The following is a 24311-nucleotide window of genomic DNA, read 5'->3' as shown; positions in this document are numbered from 1 at the left end:
ATAAATTTGTGTTCTTTTTTTAAATTGTTTGGCCACTTCCCTTCCCATTCAAGAGTAGTACAGTGATTAATGAAAAACTTGGCGCTGATAAGAGAGAGAGCAATTTGTCTGACAGAAGATATCATTAACTGTTTTATGAAAATCAGGAATTTTGTAACTATTATTTTAACGTATTGGGAGGGAAGGCACGGTCTTCCTTGTTAATGTATTTTTGCAGAGAAAGAAATGTACTGTCTTATCAGGGCTCTGATCAGTAAATGACAGTGAACATTATTTGGAATCCTTACAATTACAATTTGGGGGGGGGGGGGGGGGATTTAAAAGCAGAACATTGATTGCTGACAGGGAGCTTAACCTGATGAAAGTTAGCACTTACATTCTGGTTATTAGCTACTGGAGACAATGTAATTTTTTCGCATTTCAATAACTGCTATATCTCAGATCCTGATTTCTGAGTGACACATGCAAAGTACTTCAAGGGTTTGATTAAAGTGCATAAAAGAAAGATGATATCAAAATATGATAAATGAAGTGTGCTATGTACATAAACCTGTAACAGGTCACTTGATAATAAGTGCTATATAATTTGTTAGAGCAGAGGTAGCTTTGTTGTAGGAAAAGGATTTTATTTACTCAGTTATTCCGTCAGAAACATCTAAAATCATAGTGATACATGAACAGTGTGTTTGTGCTTAACGTAAACCTAAGCAGCAAGCATGACTGGGTCTTTTGTACATTTTAATTTCAGGTTGCACAATAGCTTCATCTTTGTATTTGTTTACTTTCAAGGAAATTTATAGTGCTTATGCACTCATTTCCACCTCTGGAAGTATTGAATAATTATTGTCTCTCTCTCACATTCCCAGTTGAACCTTTGAGTGCTTCAGCTATTTCCTACCAGTTTCATTTTGTGCTGTGGATCTCTTGGGTCCCATAGACACACATACTTACATTCTTCTATGAACAGCATTATCTTTTGATCCATCCACTGCACACACAACTCAAGTCAGCAACAAAATTAGTTTGCATACAAAACAGCAGACCGCTGCTCTGTGCACTGTTAGCACCGAAATACAGGGGACAGGTAGTTCCTTTGATGATATATTGAAACACCTATGGCCACGGGCAGAGGTGGGAACCAGTGAAAATGAACCTGACACGGCCAAATGGTCTTTCAGTAGAACGAAAAACCAGTCCAAGTTGCAGATTTTTACTTTTTATTCACTTGATAAGTAGTTTTGGTCCAAGACCCATTTTCAAATCACTGTTATCTATACACACTGTAAATGTTCAGAGCACATTTTTTGAATCTTCGGAAATGCCATTTTTGACTACGTTATGATGATTTGAAAATGGGTCTCAACCCAAAACTATTTATCAAATGAATAAAAAGTAAAAATTTGTAACTTGGACTGGTTTTTCATTCTAGTGACTTCAAAAGTTGCTGACCCAAGCTATTCCAGCATGCTGGAAGTTCCCAAATGCTCTTTGCTTGATTTGCCTGCCACCTTGCTAGAGAGAATTCTTATTTGCTGATACTCGTTTGCCCAGGTGTAAACCGGGCTGAATAGAAATAGTATGCTTGTCATGGTGCAAAAACAAAAGTTACGACTGTTACTGCTGTTACTACTACTATTACTGTAAGTGGTGGTGGTGGTGGTGGTGGAACCATCCTAAAACTATGTTTTGCTTTGTGAGGCGATTTTGGTTAACCAGTGTGGGAGATAAAGATCTCTCTTTCCTGATTTCAGTTGTTTGCTTTTAGTTTTTATTAAGTTTCACATATTGTCATAAAGTAGTCATAATTTAGGAGTATCAATATGCTTCGCATTGGAAATTCTTGAATATTGTATGATTTTCTTGTGTACTTTTGCAGATCTCGATGAAGAAAAGATACATCTTGCCAGTGCTGGAAACGTTCCTGTAGCTAAATTAAGCCAGAAAGTTCCTACTGATAGTGCCCGCTATCACTTATATAATTTCAAGCACACCCATGAAGGTGATTACATGGAAACCATAGGTGAGAATAACATTTATGTCTTACATGCTGTGATTCTGTGCGTATCAAACTGCAGTAAAATGACAATTGCCTGTTAGTTGATGTCGATAACTTACTAGTACAGAGTAGCTACATTGGCTGCCACTTGTTTAAAGGCAACATGCAAATGTGGCAGGTCGCTTTACAAGAGGGAATGTAGAGCAATGTTATAAGCAGCTGCCGTCAGGTATGATGGAAATGCAAGTTTCTCTATGCACAGGGGATTTTAAGTGACCAATGACTGAACTATGGCAGACGACACAATTTTTTGTAGCCCTGAATTTACACTCATGTCCTAACTTAACCAGCTATTAATCACACTTGCATTGTTCATGGTGATTAAAGCTGACCTCTATGAGCAAACTAAAGACAGAAAAAATTCAGTTTCATCTCTGAAAGTGAACTGTAATCTCTCACTTTCATTGTTTACCTAAACCTATCCTCATGCTGGCTACACAAGCTGACACATTGCCAACCAATGAGCAGTCCTGATTGGCACTTTGGTTACATGTGATAGGTGACACAGCTTGGTTTCAACCAAAAAAGAGAATGATAGAAAGAAAAAAATCAGCACAAATAAAGTCAGTACAATGATAAAAAAATATATGGCAAAGGATTAAAATTTAAAAACGTTACATTTCAACTGATTAATCGAATAAAAACAATAATCAGTCATTTTGCTAAAGATTTAAGAATATAAAACCTCTTTATCTCATATCAAGACTCAAACCCATCACATTCTGTACATCAGGATCGAAACTTTACCACTAGACCGTACAACCACTTGTATTTACAGCACTGTATTTATTCCTGTACAGAACCAGATGCAACCATGATTTGGTGCCTTCAAAATGTTCAGCCTCATGCAGTGCAATTTGAAGCTTATCTGCTGGAGCCTGATATCTGTGATGATAATGATTGAATATGTGATGCTGAATCACATCTTGGGTGAAAGAATCCAGCAGTGTTTGCATAGTGACGTGTATGAAACATATTTCAGTACCATCATTGTGATTGTGTGTTGTTTGTGGTGCAGTTATCATGTTTGATGAAATATGAAATAATTGGGCCAGACCCAAAATTCAGGATTGAAACAAATCAAGAAAACAAACCAAACAATGAATTGGAAGTGAATGGACCATTTGCTGTGGCAGTTTGGAACAGAAAACCGTTCAGGTGTAATATTGAGTGCTGTGATTGGAGAAAAGTAGCTTCAGTGTACGAAGTATCAACTAACAAGTAATTTTTATCAGAGTATAGTAATAGTTTTAATACTTTCATTCACTCTGGATTTTTTTTTTTTAAATTTCATGTAAATCATTCACGTCTGTGCACCACCACGTTCATATTCCGATGAGGGGGTGATTGCACCTATGAAGAATTTCAAACACTGATAAATGTTGGGAGCTTCCACAGCAAGAGGATAAAACAGAGGTTAATACAAAAGCCGGACAAGCTCTAAAGAATTGATTCTTTGGCCGGAAAACATTGGGCATGATGACTGGTATGGCATTGGCCATGATGATTGGGTATGAGTGAGGTCATACATTAGTAGAAAATGCCAAGAAAGACATCGTGTTGTTCTTAAAACATTCTACAACAAAGGGAAAGTAAAAAATGGACTTTGCAAGGTCTGAATGGATTTAAAAATTAAATTTGTGCTTATTTTATCAAACTACAGCATTGAGAAATTTACCAAAAACGGACTTCTCAACCAAGAAGTAAAAACCATAACTTATGAAAATTTATTTCACGAGGGGGAGATAAAACAGATTAAATAAGCAACCATTCCAGTATCTTAGAAAACGAAAATTTTGCAGACACTGATTAAAGGGGCAGTTAATAAAATTAGTACCTGCCAAAGGAAACTAAAGACCAGGCCAGGATGGCAACATAGGCGTGTTTATGCCTGAGAAACAGGGAGGGGAGTTAGTTAATAGCAGGCACTCCAGTATTCTTACAGGTGGAATGCTCTCACAAGCTACATTTCTAAGTGTCACTGAATGAAATGCCCATTTAGAACATGAATAGAAATGTAACATATAGTACATCTCACCTCTGTTGGCAGCATTCATAACACTACTACCCTAGTGGTGTTGCTATCTTGTTTTGAAGCTATGCCAGTTCATCATCTGCTGTTTCTGTTATGGATGATAATCTAACTCTTCGTTCATATCCAAGCAGACTGATTTTATTATATTTTCAGTTTCCTCGTCTGTCAAATATTGTTTTCTCCAATCATCATCATGAACTTTTTTGAAATGACATGTAATTTTCTATAGTCTTCCAATGGCACAGCTAAAAAACAGGCCACTCTCATATTGATTAGCATTTTTTCTGGGGCCACCAACTCGCTGGGTTCGATTCCCTGTTGTGCACATCAGATTTTCTGTGGTGGAAAATTCTGAAAGGAGGTCCACTTACCATTGTGACACCTAATGAGAAACTTCTTGAATATAAAAGCAGCCAAATTGGCACACAAGTTGTCAGAGTGGCATTGCGTCAAAGGGCTTGCACCAGGCTGGATGACAAATGATGTATATTTGTTAGCAGAAAAAGCATATATCACACCACTGCCACTACCCCCTCCCCAAGCCTGTAGGATGCATTATTTGACATATTACGATTAAGGATCTTTGTTGGGTTTCACACTAGTTCTATAGGACTCTGGTCTAGATGATATGATGACAGTAGGACGAGAACCATTTTCTTGGAAAATTTGTCTTTGGAATAAACAAGAGAAGGTTGGCACTCCATAACAATATCATTGAAAGGAAAATTGTCACTCACCATATAGCAGAGATGCTGAGCTGCAATAGGCACAACAAAAAGACTGTTCCAAATAAAGCTTTTGGCTTGCTTTGTCAAAAATACACACACACACACACACACACACACACACACACACACACACACATTCACTCACTCACGCAAACACAACGCACACACACCTGACTGCAGTCTAAAGCAACTGTAGTCACAACTGTTACCTTAGACTGGAGTCGTGTGTGAGTTGTGTTTGCGTGCGCACGCGTGTGCGTGTCATTATTTTTGATGAAGGCCTTACGGGCCAAAAGCGTTATTTGGAACAGTCTTTTTGTTGTGCCTATCTGCCACTCAGCGTCTCTGTTATACGGCGAGTGGCAACTTTCCTTTTCATAATATTGTTACATTCCATCCTGGATTTTCCATTGTTTGGCTATATATAATTAATTTTACAATTTCAACTTTCATTGTCTAGGTTTTTAAAATTCATTCTGTTCTTATCTCTTTGCTTTTGTAAAGTTTTACTGTTTTAGTAATGTAGGAGAAGTGAAGATGAAACATAACTCGTATCACTGTCTGCATGCATGACAAGGATGCTTCGGGTGGTGCTGCTTTTTTGGCAGTACTCATTCTGATTTTGTCACTGTTCCAGTGTTTATTGACAGTGTGATGTGTTTGAATTCATATTTCATCTAATTAAACCAATCGCTGCTTTAATTCTGGTGCTTCATTTTTTGTAAAAATGTAGTATATTCCGTCTTATCAGATGTGCCCTCTTGTTTATTTTTTCACCTTTTAAATCTGAATCCCAGTGATAGAACAGTCTTTTTCAGAATTTCTTTCCTTCCATTAAAGTCCGTATCCGTGCGCAAAAAGCTGAAAAGATTCACAGAGTTAGTATTTCCTTGTACTGTTCATAGTGATGCAGAAATTGTTGCCTGTCATCCATATCAGTTTTGTGCATTGTGCTGCTTCTAGCTTGGAGCAGATACCAGACTCCCACTTTGGTTGGCACCATATCCCTCTATCTATAATGTGCACATCATCGACATACTTAACTTTCTAAACTTATTCCAGGAGAATAAACAGCATACAGTTTTAATCTGGCAAGAAATCACATCTGTACACACTCCATTGCAAGTAAAAATGTGACCACTTACCTTTTGTTTGTGTACCACTTGCACCACAATCCATTGACTTCTCTGTTGACACTATCACACCATTCTCCTCCACAGCATCAATAAAATTAATGATATTAACAGCAACCCGTCATGCCTGCCTGCAGCAATATTTTCTGTAATCGTTGTGTGTTTACTTTGTGAGAAAACGATGCCTACAATGTGGAATTGGAACTTCGCTGTACCTAGTCATGCGGCCAAGTTCTCACTGCAGCCAGGTCTACAATTCTCTTTGTCGAGTAATCACTGTAAGCAAGTACCTCTTTATAGGGCAACATAATGAGTTACAGTTTGTTTGTTTGCTTACTGACTACCACTTATTTTTGATCTGTTTGGTCCTCAGTTAGCGTATTAATAATCAAACAGTTGTTTGTATCATCACTTGTACAATGGAAAATGTGATTTATATTTCTGGCAAATTGATTTCACATTTTATTTCCAAAAGCATCATCTTTCACCACAGAGCATCTTATTACTTACAAATATCTGTCTGTGGTTATTTTATATCATGTATTGCATGTTTTGTTGACATTTTATGGCAATCCATAAATTTTAATTTATGAGAATGTTTTGATCCTACTTAAATTTTTCTGAAATTTCTACATTTGTATTACCGATTTACTTATTTTGTAATATAAAGTCTGCTTGCTATGTTGTTAGATTGTAGCATCACCATGTTTACAACCAGCTACAAGATTTTATTACAAAATTCCAGGGAATTCCTTGCTGTAGAAATGTTAACATTTTTCTTACAGTTGTCAACTTTTGAATCGCTTTTGAACCGCTCTGTATGTGTGTTTGTGGAAAGGCGGGAGGGGGGATTGGATGACGAAGGCATGCGAACTGAGAGGAAGAGGGAATGTTTTCTACATCTACATCTACATCCATACTCCGCAAGCCACCGGATGGTGTGTGGCGGAGGGTACCTTGAGTACCTCTACCAGTTCTCCCTTCAATTCCAGTCACGTATTGTTCGTGGAAAGGATTGTTGGTATGCTTCTGTATGGGCTCTAATCTCTCTGATTTTATCCTCATGGTCTCTTCGTGAGATATACGTAGGAGGGAGCAATATACTGCTTGACTCTTCGGTGAAGGTATGTTCTCGAAACTTCAACAAAAGCCCGTACCAAGCTACTGAGCATCTCTAATGCAGAGTCTTCCACTGGAGTTTATCTATCATCTCCGTAACGCTTTTTAGATCACTAAATGATCCTGTAACGAAGCGCGCTGCTCTCTGTTGGATCTTCTCTATTTCTTCTATCAACCCTATCTGGTACGGATCCCACGCCAGTGAGCATTTATTCAAGCAGCGGGCGAACAAGTGTACTGTAACCTACTTCCTTTGTTTTCGGATTGCATTTCCTTAGGATTCTTCCAATGAATCTCAGTCTGGCATCTGCTTTACCAACGATCAACTTTATATGATCATTCCATTTTAAATCACTCCTAATGCGTACTCCCAGATAATTTATGGAATTAACTGCTTCCAGTTACTGACCTGCTATTTTGTAGCTAAATGATAAGGGATCTATCTTTCTATGTATTCGCAGCACATTACACTTGTCTACATTGAGATTCAATTGCCATTCCCTGCACCATGCGTCAATTCGCTGCATCAGTACAATTTTCCATTGTTACAACCTCTCGATATACCACAGCATCATCCGCAAAAAGCCTCAGTGAACTTCAGATGTCTTCCACAAGGTCATTTATGTATATTGTGAATAGCAACGGTCCTAAGACACTCCCCTGCGGCACACCTGAAATCACTCTTACTTCGTAAGACTTCTCTCCATTGAGAATGACATGCGGCATTCTGTTATCTAGGAACTCTTGAATCCAATCACACAATTGGTCTGATAGTCCATATGCTCTTACTTTGTTCATTAAACGACTGTGGGGAACTGTATCGAACGCCTTGTGGAAGTCGAGAAACACGGCATCTACCTGTGAACCCGTGTCTATGGCCCTCTGAGTCTTGTGGACGAATAGCGCGAGTTGGGTTTCACACGACCATCTTTTTCGAAACCCATGCTGATTCGTACAGAGTAGATTTCTAGTCTCCAGAAAAGTCATTATACTCTAACACAATAAGTGTTCCAAAATTCTACAACTGATCGATGTTAGAGATATAGGTCTATAGTTCTGCACATCTGTTCGACGTCCCTTCTTGAAAACAGGGATGACCTGTGCCCTTTTCCAATCCTTAGGAACGCTACACTCTTCTAGAGACGTACAGTACATCGCGGCAAGAAGGGGGGCAAGTTCCTTCTCGTACTCTGTGTAAAATCGAACTGGTATCGCATCAGGTCCAGCGGCCTTTCCTCATTTGAGCGATTTTAATTGTTTCTCTATCCCTCTGTCGTCTATTTCGATATCTACCATTTTGTCATCTGTGCGACGATCTAGAGAAGGAACTACAGTGCAGTCTTTCTCTGTGAAACAGCTTTGGAAAAAGACATTTAATATTTCGGCCTTTAGTCTGTCATCCTCTGTTTCAGTACCATTTTGGTCACAGAGTGTCTGGACATTTTGTTTTGCTCCACCTACCGCTTTGACATAAGACCAAAATTTCTTAGGATTTTCTGCCAAGTCAGTACATAGAACTGCCAAGTCAGTACATAGAACTTTCGAATTCTTTGATCGCCTCTCGTATGGCCCTCCTCACATTACATTTCACTTCGTGTAATTTTTGTTTGTCTGCAAGACTTTGGCTATGTTTATGTTTGCTGTGAAGTTCCCTTTGCTTCCGCAGCAGTTTTCTAACTCGGTTGTTGTACCATGGTGGCTCTTTTCCATCTCTTTACGATCTTGCTTGGCACATACTCATTTAATGCATATTGTACGATGGTTTTGAACTTTGTCCATTGATCCTCAACACTATCTGTACTTAAAACAAAACTTTTGTGTCGAGCCGTCAGGTACTCTGTAATCTGCTTTTTGTCACTTTTGCTAAACAGAAAAATCTTCCTACCTTTTTTAATATTTCTATTTACGGCTGAAATCATCGATGCAGTCACCGCGATATGATTGCCGATTCCCTGTTCTGCGATAACTGTTCCAAATAGTTCGGGTCTGTTTTTCACCAGAAGGTCTAATATGTTATCGCCTAGAGTCGGTTCTCTGTTTAACTGCTCAAGGTAGTTTTCAGATTTTTCACTGGATTTTTGTCCCTGCCACCCGTTATGAACGTTTGAGTCTCCCAGTCTATATCCGGCAAATTAAAATGTCCACCCAGAACTATAACATGGTGGGGAAATCTATTCGAAATATTTTCCAAGTTGTCCTTCAGGTGCTCAGCCACAACAGCTGCTGAGCCAGGGGGCCTATAGAGACATCCAATTACCATGTCTGAGCCTGCTTTAACCGTGACCTTCACCCAAATTATTTCACATTTCGGATCTCCGTCAATTTCCTTCGATACTATTGCACTTCTTATCGCTGTAAACATGCCTCCCCCTTCACTATCCAGCCTGTCTCTGCGGTATACATTCCAATCTGAGTTTAGGATTTCATTACTGTTTACGTCTGGTTTCAGCCAACTTTCTGTCCCTAGTACTATATGGGCATTGTGACAGATCATTAATTGTAGGTATTCAGCTTACCAAGACTACTATTTCTTCTCATATAAGAATAATGAATGTTCTAGTAGTATATTTTTCTTTTGTTGAATTGCCATTAGGGTGCAAAAGTTTGTGTATTGTTAAAATGCCTTTGTCATAGCTGCGCCTTTTGTCTACATTCGAGCATTTCTTGATATGAGTGGGGGTGTTATGTTTTATTTTATAAGGTATTCAGTGTGATACATGTATGTATATATGCATGTATGTATGTATGTATGTATAAACTTAAAACTATTACACTCTTGCTATTGTTACCAAAAAGCAAAGTGTTTTCCTGTTTATTTGTAATTCTTGTGCGCTTTACATAAATTTAAGAATGTGGTTTTAGAATGTATTAAATTATTTCTGAAATTAAAATTTTTGTGTGTTACAGTGTTCATATATTCAATGCCAGGGTACTCGTGTTCAATAAAGGAGAGAATGTTGTATTCAAGCTGCAAAGGTCCTCTCCTGGAAACGATTGAGACAGAAATTGGTCTCTCAGTTACAAAAAAGGTGAGGATGTTTATCCTTACACTACAATTGTAGGTATTCAGCTTACCAAGACGACTATTTCTTCTCCTATAAGAATAATGAATGTTCTAGTAGTATGAAAAGTCTTATTGATCTTGAAAATTCCAGCACGTATTAGCAACATCGCTTCATTTCCATTCCTAACGCACCCAACATGTTCAACATTGTCACGTGTTTATGTCTGAAAGAAACTAGTTTTTACAGAATTTATTGGCAGTTACAGAAGTACATGAGGAATTGCCGAAATTCATGATCCGGTGTGAGAGATCATATGCTAACGTGTTTATGCCTATGACATGTTCTCATTTAATCACAAGACAGCAATAAGAACCTGGTCATCAAGAGTTTTTATAGTACGAGGTCTGTTCAAGAAATTCCAGAACATTCATAATTTCTTGCCAATGGTGTGTTGGTGCGAAATGGGGTTGGCATCCCTGCACACGCCTGTATTTAATGTGTAACTGCCAGTAGTTTCGTTGTGGTTTTAGAATGTATTACATTATTATTTCTGAAATTAAAATTTTTGTGTGGTACAGTGTTCATATATGTTTGTCTGTTAGTTATTGTTCAGTGCTGTATTGAGTAGAATGTTGTGTCACAAAGTTTGCGAATTTCAAGATGGCAAAGTTAGAGGAGCAATGAGTAGTTAGAGGAGCAACCGTCTGCATAAAAGTTTGCGTGAAACTCAAGAAATCCTTTACAGAGACACGCAAAACAATGCAGGAAGCCTACAGTGATAAGTGCTTAAGTCGAACTTGGTGTTATGGATGGTTAACATGATTTAAAAATTGCTGGACAGAAGTTACAGATGACCCTCATTCAGGATGCCCTTCGACATCTATGGATCATGTCGTTAAATCCTGACACAGAATCTTGGAATGCATTGTGTTGCCGCCAAGTTTGTCCCACAGCTCAATGGTCAAGACCAGAAAGTCATTCGACTCGCAATCTGTGAATAGCTTTTGGATTGTGCAAATGAGAATGACATGTCCCTTAAGAGAATCATAACTGGTGATGAAATGTGGGTCTATGGTTATGATGTTGAGGCCAAGATTCAAACTTTACAATGGTCAGAAAATGTTCTCCAAGACCAAAAAGACCTCATCAGGTCAGGTCAAAAGTCAAAACCATGCTGATAGTTTTTGCTGACTTCGAAGAATTAGTTCATTGTAGATTCATGCTACAGGGACAAACTGTGAATCAGTGGTACTATTGGGACGTGTTAAGATGCCTGCGAGAAAATGTGAGAAGGAAACAGCCTGAAACGTGGCAAGACAATTCATGGGGCTTGCATCATGATAATGCACCCGCATATTCATCCGGTGCATGACTATTGCACAAAAAACGAAATTACTGTGCTGCCTCATCCTTCATACTCTCCAGTTCTGGTCTCTGTAGGCTTTTTTTATTTCTGAAGTTGAAAATCCCATTGAAAGGGCAAAGATTTGCAACAATAGGTGAGATAAAAGAAAATTCGCAGACTGGGCTTTGTGTGATCCAGCAATAGGCTACCAAGGCTACTTCCAAAAGTGGAAACGCCATTGGGAGCGGTGTATCAATTGTGAAGGAGAGTATTTTGAAGGAGACCAAGCATAATAAGTAAAAGGTAAGTGTAGAAAAATTTTGTGGACACTGTTCCAGAATTTTTTAAACAGACCTTGTAGGAATGAGATATGCCCTTTTTCATTATCCATGGGGGGTCATCTGAAAGTTTTCTCGGTTGCTTTGATGTATTTTCAAAGTATTCCCTTTCAAGTTTTGTGGACCAATGTGACCTCTAAAACTATGTAGTAGGGGTTGCATGATGCCTCCTTGATGAGATTGTCGAGAGTCTATGATGACAGAGAATGCTCTATTTCCGTTTTGTACTAGATGCTTAAGCATAGTGCTTAAAGACTCTAGATGGTCAGTCAGGAATGGTTTTCAAATCCCATTTTGCAATCCGGCCTTTCTGTTTCTATGGTTTCCATAACACATGAGATGATTGCCTGGGTGGTTGTTTTTAAAAGAATGCAGACAGTTTTCTTTCAGATTGTTATTCAACCTGAATTAATGTTTCCTTAACATTCTTTTTTCCGTTTTTGAGAAGGGATTAGACACCTAATCTAGGGAAGAGGTGCCTTTTGGTGGAACCAAGTCTGGCACAAGCTCATTTATGGCTGGTTCTTCTAGATTCTTTCAAAAATCTTAGGAAGTTATGCCCGAGCATATCATTCTAGAGTTACTGACCACTTTTTTAAAGTGTGATGGAGTTTACTTTTAGTAAAGAATGTGTGTACTGTTCTCTTGCAAGCTCACTTTGCTCGTATGACATTTGTTGAATATGCATAATTGAGAAAGAGAGAGATGGAGGGTTACCACTTGTAATATCTAATAAGTGCATTCACATTTTATCACAGTGTGAAATGTTAATTTTGATTTGCAATCTCTCCTGGATTTGAGATTTCAGAGCTATGAGCACTACTTCTTCAGTACTGTGAAACAAGTCTCTTCGACTACAAGCTCTTTGCTTTCCATATTTTAAGAGGTGGCGGTATGAACCAAAACAAGAAAAAGTTCTCTAGAACATGTGGGCTCCAAAATGCATGCCTTTGAGAGCTATGAGTCCTTGTTCATCTTCGCTATCATAAAACGCATGCCCTCTAGCTCTGCTTTGACTGATTGCCCGGTCATATCCCTGAATACTGGGGCACTCTCTATAAAGAATGATTATGCAGGACGTTTCTCATTCAGAAACTACATTTTAATGTTGCACTTTTGAGACATCATCATGTGTGTAGGAAGGATAAATGTCTATCAGTATATGTTGGTATTAGATACCGCAGGATTGTGGCCTATTGGGACTGCAATTTGGTAATGTGAGAGTGCTTGCATTGGTCAGGTTCATGTGTATATGGAATCATTGGTTTCAGGAGGGCCATATACACAGCATATTGCAGGATCCTTAAGGCCCCACATTACTAGCACCCAAGAGAACAAACATATTGTTTGCTCAGTTTGCAGCAAGACAATCACCCACACAGGGAGCGTCATGAAGTCTTGAGCCCTGTAGAGTGTCAGCATGGCAACCATTTGAGGGTTTGCTTGACATGGCAGCAGAATGAGGCATGTCAGCAGTTTCACACTCAATGACAACACAGGATACAGCAATGAACAATGTCTTAAGACAAACCCAATACTGTGTGCAGCATCTTTATGAAAGTGCACTGATCAGCCACAACATTATGATCACCTACCTAATAGCTGGAATGACTACCTTTGGCATGGATAACAGCAGTGACATGTTGTGGCATGGAACCAGTGAGGCCTTGGTAGGTTGGTGGAGGGGGTTGGCATCACATTTGCACACACAAGTGATCTAAATTGCGGGGAGGAGGTCTATGAGTTCTGGTGCCGTGTTCAGTCACATGTCAGATGTGTTCAATCAGGTTCAGATCTGGAAAGTTGGGGGGGAAGCACATCAATTGGAACTCGCCACTGTCTTCCTTGAACCACTCCATTACGCTCCTGGCCTTGTGACATGGCGCATTATCTTGCTGGAAAACGACACTGTCATTGGGAAACATGGTCATTATTTAAGTGAGTATGTGATGTGGAACCAGTGTACAATACTGCTTGGCCTTTATGGTGCCTTGCACAAGCTCCACTGAACCCATGGATGCCCACGTGAATATTCCCCAGTGCATAATGGAGCTGCCACCAGCATGTCTCCATCTGCAGTAACATGTCAAGGAGCTGTTTCCCCATAAGATGACAGGCTCGCACCCTCCCATTGGCATGATGAAGAAGGTATCGGGATTCATCAGATCATGCAACACTCTGCCAGTGCGCCAACATCCGATGCTGATGGTCACATGCCCATTTCAGTCATAGTTGCTAATGTCGTGGTGTTAACATTGGCACATGCATGGGTCGTTGGCTGTGGAGGATAATCGTTAGGTGTGTTCAGTGCACTGTGTGTACAGACGTGTTCAGACACATTTGTGCTTTGCCTAGCATTAATGCCTGATGCCAGTTCTGTCACAGTTCATTGCCTGTCCTGATTTACGAAGTCTGCCCAGCCTATAATGTCCAATATCTGTAATGATGGGTGGCAGCCCAGCGCTACAAACTCTGGATGTGGTTTAATCTTGGTTTCACCATGTGTTGAAGACACTCATGACAGCACTCCTTGAACATGTGACAAGTTGTACAGTTTCCAAAATGCTCATGCCGAGCCTTCAGGCCATCACAATCTGCGCTCAGTCAAACTCAGATAGAACATGCGCCTTTCCTATTTACACATGGGCTGCACGCTCATTGATACTACATGCACCATCTGTGTGTCTGGCTAGCAGCCATTCCTTGCCAGATGACACTATCACTTGGGCAGCTTTATATTAATAGCAGGTGGGTGGTCTGGCTGATCAATGTATTGGTTTGTGCAGGCTCCAAGAACTAACAATGCTAGATTGCATTCATCATTGTCATATGGGGCCCAACACCTGGCATCATAATATGGGATGTCTTTGGGTATGCAACATGATCATTTTTGGTTCTCATAAACAATAATTTGGACAGTGGGTATGACATATCTAAGGCTGGTGGCTGTGTCTATCTTTGAGCCTTCCTTGGTGTTATCTTTCAACAAGACAATATAAGACTACATAGTGTCCCATTTTGTTGTGACCTACGTTAATATAGAGGGCATTTAACAGCTACCTTGGCTAACACGGCCTTAAAGTGCCTCATTCATTGAAAACATCTGCTCATGTTTTGCTGAGAAACTGGCACATCACCACTCGTCAGCTGCCACGGCAGATGAACTCTGGCCTATAGTTAAAATGGAATGATGTACCCATATGTGTCATCAGAGCTTGGTTCAATTTGATGCACAGCTGGGTTATAACCATTGTTGCTGCAGGAGGTGGCAGTTGTGTTTACTGAATTTGCACCCTGTATGCCCCAAATCATCTACAAATTCAATAATGTATTTTTTATACCATCTATATACACACAATAAATAAAATTCTGTTATTTATCCTTTCTGGTGTTGCAGTTTTAATAGCCAGCAGTGTACACTGCAGGAAAATTAGTATCTTATTCTTCATTAGTGTATTGTTGTATGTTACTGTATTTCATGAAATGGCTATCAAAGATTTCCTTGCAGTTTATTGGTTTACATAAAACCAATGTGCAAGAGCCTAAATAACTTGATCAATTTTGCCTTGTCAGCCCATCATCTGACACTACACTTCATTGTAAAGATGCTCAGTTAGTCTGAAATGTGGTCTCTGAGCTGGTAATTTGATTTGATTTATTTCAAATTCATCAAATGACTGAATTTTGGCTATTAACTAATTCGTGGGGAGGTACCATCATATAAGGAAAGAAAAGATCTTTTCTAGATTGTTATTGTAGTACAAATGCACCAAATTGCCTGAAATGCTTCAGCAGCTGGTGAAGACAAAATCAAGAAAAACAAGCCCATGTCTTCCACACTTCTTCATAAGTACGATGCACTACAGTTTGCCGAAATTATGCACATTTGTCAAAATGCCACAACAGGGAAAGTGATTTCTCGCATCACGTGATAGTTGTCCGTGGTTGTAGATTCAGCCAACAGTGTGTTTTTCACTGTTAAAATTTGGTGCGCACATACATTTTTATGTCCCTTGGTTTATGTGCAGTTGCTTATAGGTGAAATCCAATTTCAGACATCAGTTAAAGTTTCCTGTGAGTACTGATATCATTCCCTGATACTATATTTCCTAATGAAGCTTGGTATAGTCAATAACCATTGATGGTCAGATACTTCTTTCTTATTAATTTATTGCAATACATGGGGTGGCAAATTTTCTGAAAATTCCAAAATTTACAGAGTATTTGACTTTGCTGTGAAAATTCTAGGGAATCTTGGAGGATTCTAAAAGTCAGAAGAAATTATGAAAGACTTGGACATTTCAACTGTGATTCTTCAGTTTTTCCAGTTTGTATCATGAACAAGAAGTTATTTGGTAACTGGCTAGTTGGTCATAGCAGATGTACACATTATTTGAAATATAGACGGAATTATTGTCACCAGGTGCACTAATGCCAGAAGGCTGGAGCAGTTGCTGCTGGACTGCTATGGAACTACACTGCAAGGACTTGAGACAATGACATCAACTGCGTTCTAGTGTCAATAGCTGCGTGCACTCATCCATGGACTCGTCAGTTCAATGGAATGGGGCACTTCAGGAGTGGATTGTAGAGTGGCTAAGGAGATCAGACTGGAGACGTTGTATTGATAGACACCATGATTGGTGATAAACATCATCTCAAGAAAATAATGTGCAGCTTTGCAACATCAGAGAACAGTAATAATACTGAAAGACAGATAAAGGCAACACGATTGTATGGATACTGAAAGAGTGTTGTGTGGAAAAGATTAAATGCATGCTAGCCAATCTTGCCCATAGAAGACAACAGGATGATTTGACAGAACATCTAAATATGAAATACTGACACTTTTCAGAGCTTCTAACATTCTGAAAGAATTTACCAGCAAGTTCATACAAAAGCACCTGTACTGCCAAGATGTATATAATCATAATGTAGTCACATATACAGAGAATGAGTGTAGGGTGTAGATGCAGGAATCCTGCATCACTGTGGGCAAGGTTCTTGTTGAGCTGGTTTTCCATTGCCTTGCTGCGACCTGTTTTGAAGTGCAGATGTGTATCTGTGTCGTGTAGATGGACTGTGATGAGTGCTTGTACAGTGTATAATGTTGGGTTTGTGTTTTTATGGATGAAGTGAAAGAAAAGGGTGAAACCCAGCGCCTATGCATAGCCTACTCTTCAAGCACACAGCTTACTCCACTCAAATAGCACCAAGTGCGCTGCTGAGCTCAACATCCCAATCCAACTGACAAATCACTATACCATACCTGTAGAGCATTTACAATACATACATTAGAAAATAAGGATACCACATTTATAACTGTCTGGATTTCATAGAGTAGCATAGTTGATATGAGCTTAAGGACTGGGACATTTTGCCAGCTGTGATGTTATTCCTTTTCATGAAGGATAAGTCTCTCAAGCTGATTGGTGAGAAATTGTATGAGGAGATAGCCCATATATTTAGACATCCCCTTCATTACAATCACCGACCTTGGGAGTTCTGCTGGGGTAACTTCAATGTTCACCATTGCTTCTGTTTTCTTAAAAGATAGCATGGTGAGAATTTGACAGATCAATGAAAGAACTAAGTCAAAACAAGATGACATTCTTCTGAGTTATTGAAATCCTTGAGAGAGCCAAACCTGACAAAACTATTCTACCTAATATACAAGATTTATGATGAGCTCCGCACTCTGACCCTGATATAGCATTCAGTCCTGGCTGTCTGCCATGTGATCCTCTGCCATTGGCATAACTTTGATGGGCTGTGGAGGAGCATGTGATCAGCACACAGCTCTCCTGGATATTGTCAGCTTCCCAGAATTAGGAGCCATAACTTCTCATTCAAATAGCTTCTCATTTGGCATCATGAGACTGAGAGGACTGTTTTCCAATCTTCCCACCAAGGAGAGACCCAGGCTGTAGTGGAAAATTAACCTAGGTGGACATGCAAGGGAATTGGAACAGATTAAATACTCTCTGACTTTAAGAACAGTGTAGCAATTTTGATTCTAAAGAAGGCAGGTGCCGACATACAGTTATTATTGAACCAACAGTTTGGTAAGTCGTGCTTTCATAACATTCACTAGAACTATTTATGAAAGAATGGAAAAACTGACAGGAGCTGACCTGGGGAAGATCAGTCTGGATTCGGGAGAAATGTGGGAATGTGCAAGGCAGTACTGCTGCTTGCACTTGTAATTTTAGATAAAGTTTTGACAATGTTACCTAGAATACATTCTGAAATTCTGAAGTCAGCAGAGATAACATATAGAGCACGAAAGGTTATCTACACCTTCTGGAGAAAGCAGGCAGCAGTTATAGATCAGTTGTCAGAATGTACAGTGTTATAAGGTGAACACCATCAAAAGTAAATCAGGGGAAATTGAATCTAGTCTAATTACATCTGGTGATGTTGATATAAATAGATTGAGAAATGAGGCACTAAAAGAAGTAGGTGAGTTTTGCTATATATGCAACAAAATAACAATGGCCGAAGTGGAAAGGATGAAAAATGCAGACTGGCAATAGCAAGAAAAGTGTTTCTGGAGAAGAGAAATTTATTAAAATATGTAAATTTAGATGCTAGGAAGTCTTTTTCTGGAGGTATTTGTCTAGAGTGTAATCTTGTAGCGAAATGGAAGAATGAACAAAAACAGTTAAGACAAAATGAGAATAGAAGCTTTTGAATAGTGGTGAAACAGAAGAATGCTGAGGATTAGATGGGTAGATCAAATAGCCAATCAAGAAGTACAGAATTGAAATGGAAAAGAATTGCACAACTTGACGAAAAGGAGGGATCGGTTGATAAGACACATCCTGGTGCATTAAGGAATTGTCAAAGTGGTAAAGGAAGGAAGTGTGTGGAAGTAAAAAATTATAGAGGTAGACCAAGGCTTGAATACATTTAGCCAGTTAAAATGTGTGTAGGTTGCAGAGGTAAAGAGGCTTGCACAGAGTAGACTAGCATAGAGAGGGACATCAAAGCAGTCTTCAGAATGAATAAGCCAGTGTATTGCACAGGATATGGAGTAGGATTGGTAAACATCAGAAGGGAGGTGCTGAAATAGAGAGTTAAATTCCTTGAACTTTGGATAGTTTCTCAATGATAAGTTACCTAGAACTCATCCTGGAGTGGAAGTAAAGGTTGACTGCCAGTATAGGTGCAGCATGAATAAAATAAGGAAATAGAAAACACAAGAGGTGGCAGTTCACATTTGTATGGCTGTTGGCCATCAGAGGTGGACTGCATGAGGCAGTCCACTTTAAAAAAAGCTAGAAAACAAGCGTGTGTCTGCTCTGCACGGCGACTGGAACTCAAGAGAAAGGCATGGCTGTGCCCCACCCTCCCAGGACCCTCCAGCAAGCATGCACATGACTCGTTTCCACATTCCCTATTGTTCATCTGCAGATGCTTGTAGCTGGCAGGTTGCCGGAGTAGGGTATCGTGATGTCTACTTCATGAACGAACAAGCAAAATTTGGCGTGATGGTAGCTCTGTGGTTTGTAGGCACTGTGGAACTGGTACTGGGATAGTGTTTGAAAGATATGTTTGGTACCTTTGAAATAAAAACTTTTCACAGAGTCCCTAAACTGTTTGTTTTGTAAATAAAAATCCCTAAACTGTGTTTAGGCAATTTGGCCAAACTGCACTGTGTTTTGAAGTTTCCTTTAACAGGTTGAATTGTATCCTAGTGTTTTCTATGAAGTTGCATAAGATGGCGATGTCGTTGACAAAAGCAACTAAACTTAAAAGATTTTTTTAGTTTTTGGCACAAAACCAAAAGGCAATGCCTTTTTTTATGCTCTGGATATGCTTTTGGCAATGTGAGCATCTTTCTTCTGGGGTAGTACTTGTTCATTCTTTTTGAATGGCTTTTACAAAAATATTGGGCACCTCAGTGTGCAGTGCTGTTTCGAAAAATAGTTATTTAATGGTAAGATCGGCTGCTACACTGTTCATTCTTCTTGTCAGGTGTCTTTGTGCAGAGAGGTCTATGTTTAAGACTTCTTCAGATTTTATTATAATGTTCAGAGGTTTTCTTTGGCACTTGTAAACCAGGACATTGTTTTGTGTCAAAAGTCACATCTTTTTAGTCTTTAGTCACTCTTTCTCTCGATTTGCTTGAGACAGCCATTTAAACATGTTTTGTTCATTAGCACTGAATTAGTTGGGCTGTGTCCCCTTGTCCCCCACATATGTAGCTTGAATTATGTTACCACGAAGAATTGCTATATATTTTATATTGTTTCATGCTGGCCTGGAATTATGACAGGGAACTGTAACTATGAGCTCTCAAAGGGTGGTAAACAATTTTTAGAACTGTTGCTAAAACTTCAAACAAACTAGTGTTGTTTTTCCACTAGTTAGTTGTCTAGTTAGCTATACATAGTCACAATATTCTCTATTGGTCTACTTAGAAAATCTGACTCTTAAATTTTGTTGTATTTCATGCCAATAATTTCATCAGACAGGGGAGGAATCGTTACTGAAGAATTATTTTGAGAAGCTTTTCTTGCACAATTCTTGTTTGTCATTTTTGCTGCATGTTTCCAGAACTACATATCCTAATTGAGAGCTCTCCAAAATCTTTTCTGATATTTATCCATTAAAGTCAGTTTATTAGGTGGTTGGAGACTGCAAATGTCAGAAACGTTGCAATTTCCATCACTCTGCATATCAGTAAATTCATTTAGAACAGAAAGACAAACTTGAAAATTTTAATTGCAAGAATTGTAAATGAGTTTTCCAACAAATGATTTTTTTAATTTTGTTGCTGTCTGAATTGAAGACATTTCTCTGAGAATCGCAGTGCAATGTGTTGTCGGTTCCATTTCTACAACTGCAGAGTCCAGGGTTTTCAGAACTTGAGTGCAACAATCAGACCTATCTAAAATGAACACTGTGTCCGTAATATGCAAAATATTCCTTCGATCTTCATTAACTTTTGTTGACAGAAGCTGGTATTTGGTTTGAGCCCAGTGTGATTAGAACAAATCCTGCTTTGAGCTGTAAACAATTAGATAAATATCTTTCAGTACTTGTAGAAAAGAAATGACTTTGTGGATTGCAGCTGCTGTGCCCATGTTCTGTGAACTTATTACATGCTCACAATCGATTGAATCATTGAGAAACTGCCATGATTCAGGAAAAAGTTTGATTCTCTCTTGAGAAAGAGGCATCTGGATGCAAAATTTTCAAACTACATAACTGAAAATAATTTCGTCTTTGGCACAAGAGTGTGAAAGTAAAGTAGTGCTTCTCCTTCAGTCTGTCAAATCCACTTCCAAACATTAAAAGAAAAAGACCGGAAGACCTGTTGAAATGGAGATGATGGAAGTACAGAAGTATTAATTACTATTTCCTCAAATACACTATCCAGGAAAAAGTTGCTGGTCATTTCAGAAAGATCATACAGTGAAGGCCTTCAGGGCTAGTATTTATGGTCTTGGTGGTTTTGTTGTGTGGCATAAGCAGTTAACTAAGGCATACCTAACATTTTGCCTCCTAATGCTGGAGGAGCTATAAAGGTTTTATGGGTTGTGTTTCAATATCGAACAAGCTCAAGTAAGCATGGTGTACGCTGTAGAAACACTAGTACAAATTCTTGTATTCAGTATATCAGAGCCAATGCATCTGTTAGAGGAAAATCAAGGAATGGACGTATCTGGCCTAGCTGTGGCCTTTTGTGTGTGGGGGGGGGGGGGCGTAAATTTGCTAGTGTGCACCCGTGACATATCATTGGTCTGTCAAGTTTTAGCAGTCACATTGCAATATTTATATTCCATTAGCCAAATGATTATACTTTGGTTCAATCCTAACTTAATCTTTGGCTTGTTTCTATCACTTTACCATTAAATCTCTGAGACCATGAAAAATGCCAAGGTGTACTGTGAATAGGATTGTACCATAAACTGTTTTGTACAATGCCAGTAACTAGTCTGGTGAACCAGTTCCCAGATCAGGGAACAAGGGAATATCTTGTCCCATAGAACTGGGCCTGGTAAAGTATTGTGATGTAAAACCAACCCAACCAATCCTTGAGTTCATGACTGCTTCATTTAGTTATTTTTTCATTCCTCCATTCATGTTATCAGTTTCAGCAATTGATTAGCCGAGGAATTACTGATTTCCATAAATGTGCACACAAGAAGAATATACACAGAGTAATGTAACGCTCTTTACAGAATTCTGAATGCTGAATTAATAAAATTGTAAGTTAGATTCTGTATAATGAGAGACAGGGAAAAATCATATTTTATTGAAAATTCGTATATTTTTTAACAAATTTGATGTTCTTTTTGACAGGTTATTTTGCAAGCACTGTATTTTTGCTTTTCAAAGTTATGTCGAAAATGAAAATATACCTGAAACTTCCTGGCAGATGAAAACTGTGTGCTCGACCGAGACTCTAACTCGGGACCTTTGCCTTTCGCGGGCAAGTGCTCTACCACCTGAACTACCGAAGCACGACTCACGCCCGGTACTCACAGCTTTACTTCTGCCAGTAACTCGTCTCCTACCTTCCAAACTTTACAGAAGCTCTCCTGCGAACCTTGCAGAACTAGCACTCCTGAAAGAAAGGATACAGCGGAGACATGGCTTAGCCACAGCCTGGGGGAGGTTTCCAGAATGAGATTTTCACTCTGCAGCGGAGTGTGCGCTGATATGAAACTTTTTGGCAGATTAAAACTGTGTGCCCGACCGAGACTCGAACTCGGGACCTTTGCCTTTCGCGGGCAAGTGCTCTACCACCTGAACTACCGAAGCACATTCTGGAAACATCCCCCAGGCTGTGGCTAAGCCATGTCTCCGCTGTATCCTTTCTTTCAGGAGTGCTAGTTCTGCAAGGCTCGCAGGAGAGCTTCTGTAAAGTTTGGAAGGTAGGAGACGAGATACTGGCGGAAGTAAAGCTGTGAGTACCGGGCGTTAGTTGTGCTTCGGTAGCTTCTTCTTCGGTGCCTTCTCTGTTTGCTTGTACCTCAGCTCGTCATAGGAACAACACATGATGTCCTGTAGAACACTGAAAATGTTTGTTTTGATATTAATGCAATATTTTTACTGCTTTGTGAATGATGTTTGTGATGACAGCCCGACGAGTGCCCGTGGCCTTGATTAAAAGTCAACAACCAGTTTCAACATTAAATATCTATCAGTTATCAATATTAGTGAACTGCTGCCCTCAGATTTATGGTACTATTTTACAGTACAGGGAAAAAGTCTAATTTTGCATTATCAGTGTGCCATAAACCTGCCAATTTTTCGTTATCAGCATTTCACTAAAACTCCCATTTCATGTTATTGTTCACTCAAAATTTTATGTCCCTACTTATAACTTTTTTGGAACTGATGGTTTTATTGCACCAGGGAATAGAAATGTGGCCTCAGTCACTTGTGTGTGGGGGGAAAAAACCTCCAAGTATTGTACTTGACCAGAAGTATCACTGTTACGGAAAGTGTTCTGGAAATACATGTCGAAATTTCAATTTCAGATGGAAATAGATGGTGGAGATGAGCTCACAGAAGCTGCGTTGTATGATGCAATTCATCCAAAAACAAATCTTCACCAGCCAAAATTTGCAAAACCAAAGGGCCCACCAAATCGTGGAGCTAAGAGATTAACTCGAACGCAGCAAGCTGAGTAACATTCACATCGGGCAGCATGGTTATGCTGCCTGTCAGGAAGTGATGGTTCTGCTGGACCACATGAAGTGTGAAAGTGGACATGGTTGAACTGCTTTAAAACTATCATGCTAATATTTGCGGAAAAGCCTTGAAAAAATATTTTTTTCTGTGAACAGTATTTTTGATAATGTAACAAGCTGATTACGTATAAAATATTTGTGTGTGTGAATGTAATGATGCATATATTTCTGTGATATTATTCAGAAGGCACTAAAGTAAATTATGATTGCAATTATTCTCCTTATGGGAACATCAGTACGTTAATACTGAATGAAATATAATAGTGGTACCTTATTTATTATGTAAATATTTAAGCTTTTAAACTTTCTTTATAAATATTTTATCAGTCTTTAAAGATAGGGAAAAAGTTATATTTATTATATTGTAGCTTCTGCTTTATTCAAAATAAAACTGTTTCTAAAGAAAAAATGTCTTTTCATTATAAAATATTTGGTATGGTCCCTTGCATGATTTTATTGTGATTGATTGCATTATTGTATCATCATGTCTTCTGTTCAGAAACATTTTTAGGAAGTAACTGCTCTTTATTAGTAAGTGTACAGCGATAAGAGAAAAATGGGAATACAAGAATGCTGTCAAAGCTTGGGTTCGTAATGTAATGTAGTCTCCATCAGCTGTGACGCATCTGGCCCACTGTTCTTTCCATGGTGTAAATGCACTTTGGTAAAATTCTGGGGATTGAGTTTTACATCAGGAAATAAGGTCTTTCTCGCTATCAAATGTCTTACCGCACAGGTGGACCTTCAGACGACCAAAGAGGTAAAAATCAGACGGGGCCAAGTCTGGACTGTAGGGAGGATGAGGAACAATTTTCCAACCCATTTTCCTGATTTTCTCCTG

The 24311-nt window shown here is 39.0% G+C and overlaps 1 protein-coding gene across 1 annotated transcript in view; it reads left to right on the top strand.

Moving 5' to 3' along the window:
* LOC126174624 (twinfilin) overlaps positions 1-23835 on the top strand; it is an 86895-nt gene extending 63060 nt beyond the window's left edge. Inside the window, exons 6-8 of the mRNA XM_049921049.1 lie at positions 1877-2020; positions 9979-10100; positions 23258-23835. Coding sequence (XP_049777006.1) covers positions 1877-2020; positions 9979-10100; positions 23258-23410 — 419 coding nt within the window. The 3' untranslated portion in view covers positions 23411-23835. The remainder of the gene's footprint in view (positions 1-1876; positions 2021-9978; positions 10101-23257) is intronic.
* The last annotated feature ends 476 nt before the right edge of the window (positions 23836-24311 follow it).

This window comes from Schistocerca cancellata, chromosome 1 (genome assembly GCF_023864275.1).
Source record: "Schistocerca cancellata isolate TAMUIC-IGC-003103 chromosome 1, iqSchCanc2.1, whole genome shotgun sequence".
In the NCBI taxonomy this organism is placed as follows: domain Eukaryota; kingdom Metazoa; phylum Arthropoda; class Insecta; order Orthoptera; family Acrididae; genus Schistocerca; species Schistocerca cancellata.
This window is presented reverse-complemented; position numbering and strand designations above follow the sequence as displayed.